Source organism: Rhamphochromis longiceps, linkage group LG16 (assembly GCF_057381845.1).
Source record: "Rhamphochromis longiceps isolate RC_006_pf linkage group LG16, R_longiceps_female_GT1.1, whole genome shotgun sequence".
Classification (NCBI taxonomy): Eukaryota; Metazoa; Chordata; class Actinopteri; order Cichliformes; family Cichlidae; genus Rhamphochromis; species Rhamphochromis longiceps.
The window spans coordinates 32,678,816-32,694,301 of NC_140572.1; the positions used below are offsets into that span (position 1 = coordinate 32,678,816).

Consider the following 15,486-nt stretch of genomic DNA (forward strand, 5'->3'; position numbering starts at 1 on the left):
GGAGGCAGAGAAGGCACCTATACTTATTAATTGGACAGCAAGCAACAGCTAAAACACCTGATAATTGACCCTTATCACCACCATCACCAAGAGAATAATGCACCAATAGAATAAACCATGCTAGGATGCAAACAAAACAAGAGCAAAAGAAGAAAAACAGGAGTTCAGTAATACTTTTGGAAACAGCTCTTGGAGTGTAAATGATTGAGTGCCAATGCTGACTAAGAAGCTAAATACATCACATTTCTTCCCAATTTAGGAGGACAAAAGCTGTTATTTGGTAATGCTTGCCGTTTTGTGATGCGAGTCAGTGGCGGTCCCAGCCTGTTTGGCGACCCGGGTGAACACTCCCTCTATCTATAATTGAGTGATCTGCATATATTAGTGCTATTTCTTAATTGTGTAAAATCTGTAATATAATGGATTGTTTGGAGTTTAGTCTGTTACTGTTGCTATTTTTACCATTTCTTCTTGGAGCAACTGTAACCCACATCATTTCCTTAGGGATTAATAAAGTATTCTGATTATGATTCTGATTGTTTCAGGATACATGATTCTGATTGTTTCAGGATACATGATTCTGATTGTTTCAGGATACATGACCTGCCATTATCCAATGGCAGGTCATGTATCCTGAAGCAATCACCACAACATAACCTAATAGACCTATACGTTAGTTCACAGATTCGCTTTGTCTAGGGTGTATTTCTATGTAGTGTGTGAATGTGCCCATATGGAAAAGATATATATAAATCTTATAAAGTTTTTATCTGTCTTGTATGAAACTTGTATGAAAAGCACATATAAGATCCCTTGAAAAATTATATAATGAAACTTGTATGTTTTGTATACTTACTAAAAAAATATATGAAAGTAATGAGAAAGTGGCCACTTTCATGAGTAAATCATGTATGTTTTTACTCTCTCGCGCTCACTTTTCGCATACAGAATTTCGAAAAAACATTGGTGCAAATTATAACTCTGTGTCATAATGTCTGGTGTTTTTGTGTTTGTTGGTTTGTTTTTATTTTGTTTTATTTTGCGAGTTGGTTATTAGATGCTGCTCCAGCCAGTCAGTGAATCCCCCGCCGCCCCGCCCTCTCCTCCCTGTGCTGTAAGTACCTCGCAAATGGAGGGCGCCCTTACTCCCAGCAAATGTGCGATAGAAAGCCGATCGGTGCCTATGCCATTCACAAAATGTGCTGGCTGACGTCGGGGCACCATGAGTACGAGCAAAATTATTTTTTTTTGCCGATGCCCGTGATGCCGCCCCCCACCACGATGCCGCCCCGGGCAACCGACCGTGTCGCCCGTATCAAAAACGCTACTGATGCGAGTCATGTATCATCCATCACTAATTCTCTAATTTGACAGACACTGTTAACATGTTTGACAAGTTTCAGGCAAAACAGTACACTTTTTTTGTTCCTACTGCACAATTGGGCAACTACACTAAGATTAGAGTTGGATGTCTCGAGACCGGTCTTGAGACCACATTTACGTGGTCTTGGTCTTGTCTTGTTCTTGTCTTGGTCTCGGATCCCTCGGTCTTGTCTTGGACTTGCCTCAGATCGACATAGTGGTTGGGAGATTTGGAGTCAACAGTATCCATGACACACAACGTAACGTTCGATAATGTGTCATGCGCAAAAACATCAGCTCTAAGAGCCGTGCTTAGAGAGTGCTTTGTAGTGAATCAGAAGAGTCAACTCCCATTGAACGAGAGCCGGCTCCTCACTTAATTTCCTTTCGCTGCTCAGCTCTCACACAGTGGCTCAGCTATGCTCCAATCCCTCCATATTGTGGCCAATCACATGCGAGGATATAGGATAATATCATTATGTGAAAAACAGAGAGGGTGAGAGACGCGACAGTCAAGTGGAGCGTGCGTCTGTGCTCTCTGTAAGTCAGTGAGACAGTAGACAGCGGTGAGGAAGGCTGTGTGAGTGCATCGCAAAAACACATAAATATGCCCGACACCCATAAACGAAGCAGCATCTGGCTGAAGTTTAAAGACTTTTTTTTTGTCTCGGCCTTCGTCTTGACTCGGTGTGTCTAGGTCTTAGTATTGGTCTTGTCTCGGTCTCGGTCTTCGTCTTGACTCGGTCTGTCTAGGTCTTAGTATTGGTCTTGTCTTGGTCTCGAAACCCTCTGGTCTTGGTATTGTCTTGGTTTAGGCGGTCTTGACTACAAGTCTAACTAAGATAGTCTGGTAATACATTGTCCTCTGATGGTGAACATTTTAGTTAACATTTGTAGAAGACAATCACAAAAATAGAGACTTAGGAATATTTTGATGGCAAGGAATTGCCAAAAATACTCATAAGAATCGGAACTTTTATGTAAATAACGAATAAATTCTTCTTTTGCCACTTTGCAGGCCAGTTATCCATCCATTCATCAATAGAATTCCCAAGCCAAAAAATTCCAAGCATTTCAGGCCTCCTCACATTGGAGCATGTGTGGAACACCTGACCTTGGAGGGATCGAAGAGACATCCCTGTCTGATTTCCAAACTACCTCAACTCACTCAAATTCTTGAAGTGGAGAACAATCACCCTCAGACTGGCTCCACTACAGACAGGCATATTGGTGGGCTTGAGGAGATCCTAGAACTATTCCTTCCAGTGGGAAGCTATGCCATCAGTTCAACTTCCACTATATACAGTATATATACATTGTGGGTGGGAAGTATTGTACAGCATTCTGGCACCTCCTTCAGGTAGTAGGGCCACAAGAAGGCTGGCCCTTGTGGCTCATATGGGCTGAGCCTGGCCCCATGGGCTAAGGCCCAACCACCAGCTTGAGCTCCTCCCCTGGGACTGGCTCCATTGTGGGGCCCCCAATCCTTTACCATACCTCTTCCTGAATCCGGTTGTTCAGTTTGACGTCACTATCAGTGTCTGGACCTAAACTCCGCTGCAGGTCCATATATCAAACGATCACTATGGCATTACTGAGAGTTGAAAAGCTGTCTAAAGTCTTTCATCTTTAATAAAATGATCAGCGTTCTGCTCTACCAGGTGTAACAATTGAGTTTAACATCCAGGCATCCATGAAAACGGAATTTATGACATTTAACGGAGTTAGAAGTTAGCAGGGAATTAGCTCGCTAGCTTCTATCTAAATACAATATAGCATGTCCTGACTGCGGGATTTTGGAAACAAATTAAAACGCACAGCTCTGTTATCACTTCCAGCATAAATGAAGACAGAAAACTAAAAAGCAGTGACGTTTGTAGGGTTACTGAAGTTGGGCTAGCTGGTATATAATGATGTGCTACGTGACCGCTAGCGACACAGCTATGTTAGCATAATATAAACAAGCTAACTTTTTTTCCACTCGATAAAAGTTAACGTGAGTGTTCTCGGTGGTCAGGAACAAATGTAATCGCATGGCAGGATACTGTAAAAGGACCAAACTTCAGCCAGGAGAACAACTGAGATAATCCATCCACAATACGAGGTTAGTCATTCATATACTGCTGCATGGGCTGGGCTGTAGTTACATCCTAAGGTTTTAAAAACTGAGCTTAAATAAATGATTAGCGGTAATAAAAGCCGAGGGAGGTCAACAGTGATCACTGACTGTTTTAGGAGCTTTTTGAGATCAAATAGAAGAAAATACATAACATTAAACATGTTAACAACACAAAAGCCATATTAAACGCAGACTACTTTAGGATTCGTCGCGTCATCACTGAACAACCGGATTACACTTAGTTTGGCTCTTCACTTACAAACAATTTGCCTTGGAAGACTCTAGCATGGGCAAATTGCCGCCATGAACATAGCTCACTAGAGTACACAAACCTCTTCACTTAAATAAGATGGTAATTTGTGATGGGAGACACAAGTAATATAATACGTTTTCAAATTCTGGTGCAGTTATATTTTAGGTAATATCATTTGTATGACAGCACATGAGACAGAAAATATTTTTTATGCAAATTTACATTGTGTTTATTTTTGATAAGGTATTCAGATTTTCTGTTCCCATTCTTCCTTATTCTCTCATCCCTGAGAAAGAAGAAGCGGTTTATGTGAAAAGTAAGCCTGTGATTTTATTTCTGTTTAGCTTTTTTACGATGACAGGATTCCCATCTGACTCCGCTCAGAAGTCCTTAAATATGTATCATGTTGCCTCTAATAGTGAACACAGACTAGAGAGAGGGAGCCATATGGTGAGCCGTCCCTTCTAATTGATACAATATAGGGCTGTGCTTATGATTTCAGGGCTGTTTCATAATCACCAAACAAAGTTCTGCACCTGTTCACTCTGGTATGTTTATCCTAAAAAGATCTTAACTACTGAGCTCATGGGGATGTAATTTGCTGGAAACTATCTCAGTTATTGCTTTACATGCTGTTAAGGAAACAAGTTACAGTTACCCTACCTCTTCAGTGTCAGACAACTGAGTTTCCTGAACTTGGATGGAGCAGAAGAAGAAATTTGTTTTTCCAAGTGTTGTTATTACTCATTAATCGTCATGGGAGAAAATGTTAGAGTGGAGTGGTGATAAGAAATGTCTACTCATGCATACACAGACAATGAAAAACCAAACAAAAGCTCAAAGATGAATCTGAACAAATCGTTATTACAAATCACAACTTTTGCACATCATTAGAGAGGAATAAAGTTTCTTACCAAAGTTGTTGATTTGTACAGTTCTTCTTTCCCACTTGGGTATTGTCCTGTTTATCAGTGCATTTTTTAATTCTCTGTTATTTTCCAGAATCTTGTGCTCTGCTGGATGACAGCACAAGAAGAATTACTATTACTTACAAGAAAGCAACAAATATAACATCTATTAAAGAAAGCTTGTGTGTGTCTGCTAATTACTAGGAAAAAGAAACTGAACACATCAAGAGTACCTCATTTAAAATCTTATTGACACTTATAATTATACCAAGAACAAGAAAATCAACAATATGTCCTCCTGTTCCTTTCATGTGTTTAGATGAAGAATGTTGTTGTTTATCTAATCTTACAGTGTTTCTAAATACACTGAAACAAACACATTTTCTTTCCTGACATCTAATTGTGACCACTCTGTCAGCTTAGTAAAGAATAATTTTTGACATAATATCAGCAGACAGACAATCCTTGAGTCTGTCTGTCAAAATTACAGTTTTAAACATTACAATAACCTTTATTTCATCTTTATTCCAGATTCTGCACTCTTAAGTAACATATGGTTGTTGTCCCCACACATGCAACTGACCAATCGTGTTGTTGTGATGTCTTAGAGCTGTGACGTCTTGGAAAAAGATGATTCTCTTTTTTTTTTATTGCTTCTTGAATTGATCCTGCCAGTTTCATGTAGAACTTTCTACTGTCAGCATACATTATTGAATATTTCTTAATCTGCCTGTGTTCGTATTTGAGTCAGTAGTTGAAGTTTGCTGTCATGCTATCTGGTAAAAACGTAAAGTAAAAAGGCTTTTAGAAGTTATATAAAAATACTAAGGATCTGAGGATACAAAACAACTTCTTTTCATGGCATATCTACATCATTTCATGACACACTCACTTTAGATAAATCTGTTTGACATAAATTTTCTACAGTTTCTAAGATTCTGCTTAGTACTGAGTCTTTTTCGAAGTTGCAAAGCTATGACATCACAATGACAGTTGGAGTGATTGTCCTGAATACATGATTCATTCACACTTTGAGGTCCAAGTAATTTAACAAGTTGTATTAATTTCTGTGCACTTTGAACAGTGCACTTTGGACAAATGTTCCACTACATAAAAATGTGAAATGATAATACCAACTCTCAATCTGGAAATCTGTAGTAGCGGAAGAAGTTGATCATTCCCCAGAGGCTGTTCTGAGTGCCTCTGATATATACTCAACAAAATTTCAAGCACTTAATGCTTCACCTAATTGCATCTTCATGCCCATTTTATAGGATTACGTAAACCTGCTGAATGATGATTTAATGACTTAGTCTCACAGACTTAATCTGCAAACGTGTGCTGACCAATTAATGCACTTTTCAGACAGGCAAAGTGTACTGACAGTGGAAAAAATCAATCTGGGCTCCCATATAAATGTAATGAGTGAAAGTCTAAATAGTAGATTTGTTTAAGTGTATCTGTGCAGGAAAACTTACTGTTCATATCATGTAGTTTGTGGAGAGTTGTTTGGGGTATTCCAGGTCCTGTAGAAATGTTTAAATATTAGTTAGTTCTGTGTTTTATTCTCAATGTTGTATTTTCCTTAGAAGGACATTGGAAAGAAAGAAGAAAGTGAACACTAGAAAGAATGATAGAATAGCAAATGAGATATAGATATAAAAATAGGCCTCAATGGCATTTTCTTTTACTCCTATAACTGTCATGGTCCCTGGGTCTTTGACCCAGCATTGTGAACCTAATGAGTTTTGTTATCTCTGTTTCTAGTTCTTGGTGTCTAGTTGGATTTTTGCTAGTTCCTTTTGGTGTCTAGTCTGTCCTAGTCTTATTTCTGTATCTCTGGAAGTCAGTTATGTCTCCATGTTTATTTACCTTATGTCTTCCCACTCTTGCCCCTGTACCCAACTTGTCACTTAGATTTTGTTCAGCTGCACTTCCAGGTGTGTCCACTCTGCCTAATATCTTTCTGTGTACATATTGGCTGTCTCCCTTTGTTCTTTGTCACATCCTTCCTCATGTTGTGCGTAGTCTCTGTCAGTCTGGTTTGGCTTGTACTTCCTACCCTGCAGCTCCATATTTGTTTTTTCTTTTGTTTTCTTTGCCTTCTTTAACAGTGAGACAAAAGCTGTGATTTTAAGTTTAATTTGTCTGCTGACTCCTGCATCTGGGTCCGCTCTCTGCCCCAGTCCATGATAATAACTTAATTATCTTAAGGATAATTCAAACATAATTTAGGTTATCACAAGAGATTGTGCACTGAACACTCAATCAAACATAACTTTGGTCAGGAAACTGGTTTATTTGTCTTCTCCATGGACTCCCTCCAGAAATGGTATAGTAGAGTGACAAACCATTCAATTAGTGCTGAGCAAAAATCTATGGGAGAATTCTAAAGATGCAATGCAACGATGACAGATGTCCTGCATCTGCCTTAGAAAATCCAACCAATGGTCCAAAATGGAAAGATGTGAGCCAATCACGCTGGTTGTCAGATGCATCCATAGAGCCTCATGACCAGGGATTAAAGTAGGATTTGGCAGGTTGGGGAACCCTAAGATGAGGTGTAGCAGAGCAGCATGGGGAAAATAAATATTTAGATATATACTTAGTAACATAATAATTTGTTAAACTCCAGTAGATTTCTTTGTGCACAGGTTGACCTGTGCTTCTACTCCAAAATTCACTGCTCTCTGAGGATATAAGCATTTATGATGTCTTTATGACATCATAAAGCTAGTATTAAAACCCCCGGAGAGCAGTCATTTTGGTTTTCTACCTTAGACCCCCGCGGAGTCATCATTTTGCGTTTCTACCTTTAAAAGCCGGAGAGCAGTCAGTCAAATGCTGGAGTCATTCATATGTATATTAGGTCGTTACCTAGGAATTCTGGAGGGAGGGGAGTGGGGGTGAGTGATTGAGGGGGTGGGGGAGCTGCTAAAAGCGGTGAGCTTCCTTTTGTGTTTCATCTTGATGCATTCTCAATCATCCAGGGAAACAAATCTCCAAAAGTCACCAACTTGGAGTGTTTCAGTTTGCCATCTTAGGGAGAAATCAACACACATGGGTGTATGTCCTTTGTTGCTGAGATTTATTGATAAAAACAGTACAAAAAACCAACCATTTGTACACATATTTACAAATGGCCTGCTGAGTGGTGCATGGAGCATGTTCATTGGTTCATGGACCTCCCTGAACTAATGGCATTTATTGCAATTGTCATCTTGCGGGGGGTTACCAGGGTTCCATCTCTAAATGACTGCTGGTCAGCAAACCTGGGAAACCCACAGATAATTGGAATTATGGCACGAAACCGCTTCCAAAACATCATGCAACACCTACGCTTTGATGACAAGTCCACCCGCTGTGATCGAGCAAAGACTGACAAGTTTGCTGCAATTTCCAGTGTGTGGGGATCATTTGTCACCAACTGCATCACGTGCTACAACCCTGGTCTACATATCACCATTGATGAACAGCTTTTCCCATCAAAGACTCGGTGCTGTTTCCTGCAGTATATTGCAAGTAAACCTGACAAGTTTGGGATCAAGTTTTGGGTGGCTTGCGACCTAAAATCCAAGTACATTTGCAATGTCTTCCCATATCTTGGCAAGGACCCCAGTCGTCCCACTGGGGAGAGACTTGCTGAAAATGTAGTAATGAGGCTGATGGAACCATTCCTAGACAAGGGCAGAAATGTTACCACGGACAATTTTTTCACATCGCTTTCACTGGCACAAAAACTTCTTATACGGAAAACCACCATCCTCGGCACAGTCAACAGGATTCGCAGGGAAATTCCTCAATCCACTAGACAGACAGATCGCAATGTATTCACCACTCAGGTATGTTGCAGGTCTTTTGTGGTTCTATGTTTATGTGTTTCATTGTGTGTAAAAGGGCTATGAAAATAACAATTTATCTTATTTCTTAGGTGTTTTCAACCTCTGCTGCCACGCTGACGGCGTATGCGGCCAAACGGAAGAAGACAGTCTATATTCTTAGCAGCATGCACAGCGTGGTTCAGACTGATAACACCACCAAAAGGAAGCCAAACACTGTCACCCTTTACAACAAAACAAAGTGTGGCGTGGATGTGATGGACCAGATGGTTCGGGAGTACACTGTCCGCAAAGGAACACGGCGCTGGCCAGTCGCCGTGTTTTATAACATGATTGACATGGCAGCACTGAATGCACATGTGCTGTATCAAGCATGCACCGGGACGAAGGAAAGACGGGTGGACTTCCTGGTGGCGCTTGCAACAGAGTTGGCTCACTCTCATGTAGCTGCGAAGAAGGCAAGAAAAGATCAGTTGCTTCGGGCAGAACCCTCCACACCTAGCCCTGGAAAAAGAGCCACGTGTCAGGTCAAACACAAATGCAAGAAAAATCAGGCCACTGTGCGATGTGTTCACTGCAAAAGATACACATGTGGTAAATGCAGACTACAGGTACCATGGCAGTGCCAGGATTGTGAGTGATTGCTGACAATGTTGAATTATTTGTAAATATGTGTACAAATGGTTGGTTTTTTGTACTGTTTTTATCAATAAATGTCAGCAACAAAGGACATACACCCATGTGTGTTGATTTCTCCCCAAGATGGCAAACTGAAACACTCCAAGTTGGTGACTTTTGGAGATTTGTTTCCCTGGATGATTGAGAATGCATCAAGATGAAACACAAAAGGAAGCTCACCGCTTTTAGCAGCTCCCCCACCCCCTCAATCACTCACCCCCACTCCCCTCCCTCCAGAATTCCTACTTAACAGCCTAATATACATATGAATGACTAGCCAATTTAGCTTCCACTTCCACCATTTGACTGCTCTCCGGGTTTTATAGGTAGAAAGGTAGAAGCCTGGGGATGCTAGTGTTAAAGGTAGAATTTGGTGCATCTAACTAGCATCATTACCTTAAATATAAATTTCTGCTACCCTTGACATACACAGTAACATTGCCCATAAACATCACAGCCTGCTTCACACATTTCGCTAGCAGACACATTTTGTGACAAACTGCATAGCTTGTCTCTGTACAGATTCTCCGTCATTCAGATCAGTGTTTCCTAAGGAGCTTGAGATACTGGGCTTCTTTAAGTTTCCCCTGGACTTCTTTAAGTTGAAGATGTTTCCCCTCTCATTCGAGAAGCCTCTTCAGTTCTTAAACTAGAGAGAGAGTCCCAGGTATTTAAACCTTAGTGGAGGTTAAGACAAAAGCTGCTTCATCCCAAGGACAAAGGTCCCAAACACAAGCTAAGCCACATAGTGTATGCTGTGAAGTGCAGTGGGGAGTGCTCAGACCTCTACATGGGAGAAACCTAACATCCACTCCATAAATACATGGCACAACATAGAAAAGCCACCTTGACAGGATAAGACTCAGCTGTTCATGTGCATCTAAAGGATAAAGGTCACTTTTTTCAAAGATCCCAATGTTCACATTTTGGACTGAGAAGACAGATGGTTTGAAAGAGAAGTGTAAGAACCCATGTCCACTATGAACAATGATCTTTGGATAGAGGGTATGGCTTAAGACACCAAGTGTCTGCCACCTACAATGCGTTTCTGAGATCCATTCCCAAGTGCCTCAACCCCCACTCACATCTTGCTTCAGTCCCGTCCAGTCACTTCCTTTCCAAGCTACTTAGACTGCACAGATTGTCATGAGAAGTTTTTGCTAGAGAAATGTAAGAATTGGTAGATATTTTAGGGTGACCAACTGTCTTCTTTTCCCCGGACATGTCCACTTTTCACGTTCTGTCCGGGGCGTCCGGGGGGATTTTCGAGATTGATAAAAATTTCCTTTTCCTATATTCCGACAGAGGACCCATGTGTGAGACGTCATCCCCGAACTGCTGTTTTGTGGGCGCTTGTTCTGCGCTCACAGACGGGACTAACAGCGCGCATCAACGTGCCTAATGATGTTTAAAAGACCCCAAAGCGCAAGTGCATCTTTTCAGACGAACTGCAAAAGAAATTTCCCTCCTACCGACCATAGCTGGACTGGCCATCGGGCATACCGGGCATTTGCTGATGGTGATTTTTTTTTTTACGGGCCAATGGTTTTGTTGTTGTTGTTGTTTTTGTAACGGTATAAACAATGAAAGGTGGTGGATTGGCCAGATGTTTGCAGATGTGTAAAAATAACTCGGTTGTTTGGTGGTGTCTATGTCGTAGCTTCCACAGAGGCCAGCAGACGGATGAGGGAAAGGGGAGACAGGAGGAGGAGAGACTCGAGGCGGCCGAGTGTCGGGTGAACTAAACTTCAGGTAAGAAGTTATGACCTGCAGTCTATCTGGGTCAGATATAAACCAAGTTTAGGTGGAGTTTATTTTTGTTGTGCTGACTTTTTATAGTCAGTTACAATAACTCGTACTGCGTACTAACTAGCACGACAGAGTTTCTATACAGCTGGGCCGGTGCTATAATGTTACTGATAGTGATATGATATCAGTTTGGATAAGTGGTGAGAAGGAAACATGAAGATGAAACCAGGAGATGCCCTTAATGAATCATCAGAGCTGAACAGGTGATGGAGAAACAGGTTTACCTTTAAGGTGACACGAATGAGTTGAAGGGAAGTTATTAACTGTTTCTGAGAGGCAAATAACACCAGGATCCTTTTCTATGTAGCTGACAGCTGGTAACTGTGGAGGGACGGGTCTAGCAAAGTTTTGCCAGGGGGGCCAGGTAGGGCATTAACAGGGAAAGGGGGGCTCAAAGAAATACTTTTCTTTCTTTTTCTCATTTAAAATGTCTCGCTTTTAATAAATAATTTCCTGAATCTTACAACCAAAGTTTTTATCTGATGTAAAATGTATAGAAATCATACATATACCAACAAGACAGTCTTTATGGCTTTGTCTATAATACCTGGTGGGCCGGTCTCTAGTCAAAATGCACTGGTCAATTTTTTTGTCCCAATCAAGCCTTCATAGCGACCCAGTACTGTTATTTTTTCTTATGCAGATGAGGCATTATTTCTGTACCATTATTAATTCCAGAGGTTTTTAAGTGGGGTTTTTTTTGCACTTGTTGACTTGTAAAAGCCTATATGACATATTTTATTTCATAATTCATTAACCGCACAGAGAAGGCTTCTTTTAAATATGTTTAATATGTTTCTTTAAGCAAGTTCTTCATGACTGAGCTAAGTGTCCTCTTTTTTGGAAATCAAAATATGGTCACCCTAAGATATTTGCAATACTTGTTGAGCCTAGATTTCATTATTTTCTTATTAAAAATCAGGTATCTCCATGCTGACAGTCTGCAACATATAAAAAAATTAAGTCACTGACCAGTAATATTGTTAACTGAAGGTGCTGGAACGCCATTGTGAACAGTTCTGTCCCACTTTAACCACCTCTCAATATTTTAGTTAAGTTGAAGTGTAGCTTTTTTTTCATGCTCTTGGTTTGTGCGCATAATGTGAAATAATGAGGTGTATGTCCTATGGAATGAGAAATATGCATTAATAGTAGTGCTCATTGTGACTGTCCAGTCACCTTCGCCTTTACTGAAGCCTCTATCCACATTATTTCATCTTTCATATCATATCATTTTTTGTAAACCTTTTCTTTTCATTACCCCCTAAGAGCATAAAAGAAATTTCAGGAAAACTAAACTTTATTTTTCCCCCACTTTGGAGCCAAAATGGCAACTAGAAGAACAGTAAAGATACATTGTAAAGTCACACAGATTCAGCTGCTCAGATATCGTAACCTTGATATAAAGCACTTGGTTATGGTGTTATTGCTACATGCGATACCTCTGCAGTTGAGAAGAACATGCTGATAGGTGGGACTGAGCACAGCATCATGGTAGGAGCATGTTGATTTGAAAAGGGAGCAGGTTAGGCATTCTTTATGAAACGGATCCACACTGGAGACCCTGTTTAAAGAGAACAACATATAGCTGAGTGAGAACAAAACAAGTCTAGTATAGATGATTTATATTTTCTGAGTTGTAATCAGTCTATTTAGCTGCAGACAAAAGATAAAATGAGGAAAAGTAAGACATGGTAATTTGAAATGGACTTTCATTCAACTGTTTTAATGTATGACATCAAATTCTTACACACAAAGAGAAATGACATATTTTCATCATGTTTCTTACACTGATATTATTCACTAGCTTATAAATCATTATCTCACTGCTCTGTCCTGTTCTACAATAGTTTATGGACCCCCAGAGTGCAGAATAAAATCTATTCATCACAAAGCTAGATTAGTGCTACTGCCATGCTTTCATAACAGTGAATCAACTAGAATTTTAGAGATTTGTGTGCCAAAATATAAAAGAAAATGTTGCATCATTTTTGGTTTGATGCGGAGGATGAAAAAGCTACACTTTCCTATCTGTGCATTCACCAAACACTTTATAAGGATCACTATTCTGATGCTGCCTGGACTGTTGACACCGATCATGTTTGGTTCATGGATTCATGCTGTTTGATACTGACACACCATCTGCGGTCCAGCAGAAATCATCAGACCAGGTGTCATGATCCTGGGTCTTTTGACCCAGCGTTTTAAGTTTGAGTTTATTTTGTTCATTAGGTTATCTAAGTTCATTTGGTTATTAGACTCCTTGTGTTTTCTTCCCCTGTATTTAAGTTTCCCCTCAACCTTCGTGTTTCATGCTGCGTGTCATTTGTTATCAAGTTTGTATTATTATGCCTAAGTGTTTCTAGTTATTATTTTCCCCTCGTGTTTCCAACCATGTTAAATCTCCCCTGCTCTTCATGCGTTTCATGTCTGTGTCTTACGTTGTCAAGTTCGGGTTGTCATGTCTATGTCTCATTATGTTTCCTGTTTTATTGTGAAGAGGTCTGGTGTTCTGTGTTCATCATGTTCAGTTTTACTCTCCCACTGTGACGTCATTATGTTCATGTGTGCCAGCTGTTTCCTCATGTGTCTCCACTTCCCCTAATCACCTCCTGTGTATTTAAGTCCTCTGTTTTCAGTGTGTGATTGTCAGGTCGTCTGTTGTTCACGCCATGTTCTCCATGCCATGTTTCTAGGTTTCATGTCCAGGTTTTTCCATGTTGTTTGTTTAGTTCTCCCAGTTTAGGTTAATGTTAGTTTTATTTCTGTTTGCCTTGCCCTTTATTTGTACCTTTTCTGCCAGCCTCATTAAACGGCTCGCTTTTTGTTGATACTCAAGTCTTGATCCAAGTTCCTTGGTGTCTGCATTTTGGGTCCACTCTTCACAATACATACAGTCTGCTCTCGCCAGACTGTGACAGAACGACCTGACCATGCTGGACCCAGCGGACATTTATTTCAGTGACTTTTTTGAATTCAAGATTCGTGTTACACAGCTTCGTGGACTTTGGATTATCTCCTGTGCAGGGAAGCAGGGGGAGGAGAAGGAGGCTATTCGGGCTCAGTTGACCCGGATAGCCACGGCTAACCCAGGTTTTATGGACTGCCTGCCTGCAGATTTAAAGAAGTTTGCTACAGCCACGATCTCCTCTGCCTCACCATCATCGTCTGAGCAGGTGCCCAGTGTGCAGGCTGAATCACACCAGCCCTGCGGTGATGCAGCTCTTCCTTCACCGGCTACAGGAGTAAGAGTCGGCTTATTCAGTCTCTCACCTGTCTCCATGTCCATGTCGCCACTGCAGCAGAGAAGTGCTGCGTTTCCCTCACCTCAACCGGTGGCTGCTTCCAGTGCTACATTCACCTCAGCTGTAGCGGCGCCGGCCTCCACAACCACCGCTTCCAGGAGGAGGCGGCGTCCAGGTCGTCACCACGGCTCACAGCAACATGAGGTGGGTGATTGTATTCTGAATCCACGCGTTTTTTCTAAGGACAATATTGGAACAAACACTGCCTTAAAGGTTCATGGGCATGTTTATGAAATGACTAAGACTGAAAAATCACCAGCCAAGTCTTCCACGGAATATCTTATCCCTCTGCACAACTACCTAGCATCCCAGTGTATTGATCATGCTATGAACTTTGCTTCCAAGAAGCCAAATTATAGGACATTTTGCACTGGAAGTGCTAGCCATGAGGCTCAGCTAAGCCACTGTGGGACCGAGATCCAGGCCACGTTGGAGCCAGGGGCTGAGTTGGAGTTTGTGCAGCCTATTTCAGCGTCAGCTGGCGGGCCCGAGGAGCCCGTCCAGCCTCACGCCACGTCAGCTGGCGGGCCCGAGGAGCCCGTCCAGCCTCACGCCACGTCAGCTGGCGGGCCCGAGGAGCCCGTCCAGCCTCACGCCACGTCAGCTGGCGGGCCCGAGGAGCCCGTCCAGCCTCACGCCACGTCTGCTGGCGGGCCCGAGGAGCCCGTCTGGCCACCTTCTGCTTCACCACCTGTGGCTGCCTCACTGTCACCTGGTTCTGCCTCTGCTACGCTAAGACCAGCTCCCGCCTGTGCTTCGTCAGCCGCAGCTCCCGCCTGTGCTTCGTCAGCCGCAGCTCCCGCCTGTGCTTCGTCAGCCGCAGCTCCCGCCTGTGCTTCGTCAGCCGCAGCTCCCGCCTGTGCTTCGTCAGCCGCAGCTCCCGCCTGTGCTTCGTCAGCCGCAGCTCCCGCCTGTGCTTCGTCAGCCGCAGCTCCCGCCTGTGCTTCGTCAGCCGCAGCTCCCGCCTGTGCTTCGTCAGCCGCAGCTCCCGCCTGTGCTTCGTCAGCCGCAGCCTCAGAGCCTTCGTCCTCGCCTGGTCCGGCTTCTGCATCAGCTGCTCCTGCTCCACCTGGTCCGGCTCCGGCATCAGCCTCAGAGTCTTCGTCCTCGCCTGGTCCGGCCTCTGCCTGTGCTTCTGCTACGCCTGGTCCGGCCTCTGCCTGTGCTTCTGCCACGCCTCAGTCTGAGAACTCATACAAACTCATTTCACCCA

At 42.3% G+C, this 15,486-nt stretch overlaps 1 protein-coding gene across 1 annotated transcript in view; it reads right to left on the reverse strand.

The window, feature by feature from the left end:
- Positions 1-15,486, reverse strand: part of LOC146651454 (inactive dipeptidyl peptidase 10-like) — a 155,919-nt gene that overhangs the window by 12,941 nt on the left and 127,492 nt on the right. Inside the window, exons 16-18 of the mRNA XM_085384551.1 lie at positions 12,411-12,532; positions 6,121-6,168; positions 4,649-4,750 (exon numbers count right to left, since the gene is read on the reverse strand). Of these exons, the coding sequence (XP_085240677.1) occupies positions 4,649-4,750; positions 6,121-6,168; positions 12,411-12,532 (272 nt within the window). The remainder of the gene's footprint in view (positions 1-4,648; positions 4,751-6,120; positions 6,169-12,410; positions 12,533-15,486) is intronic.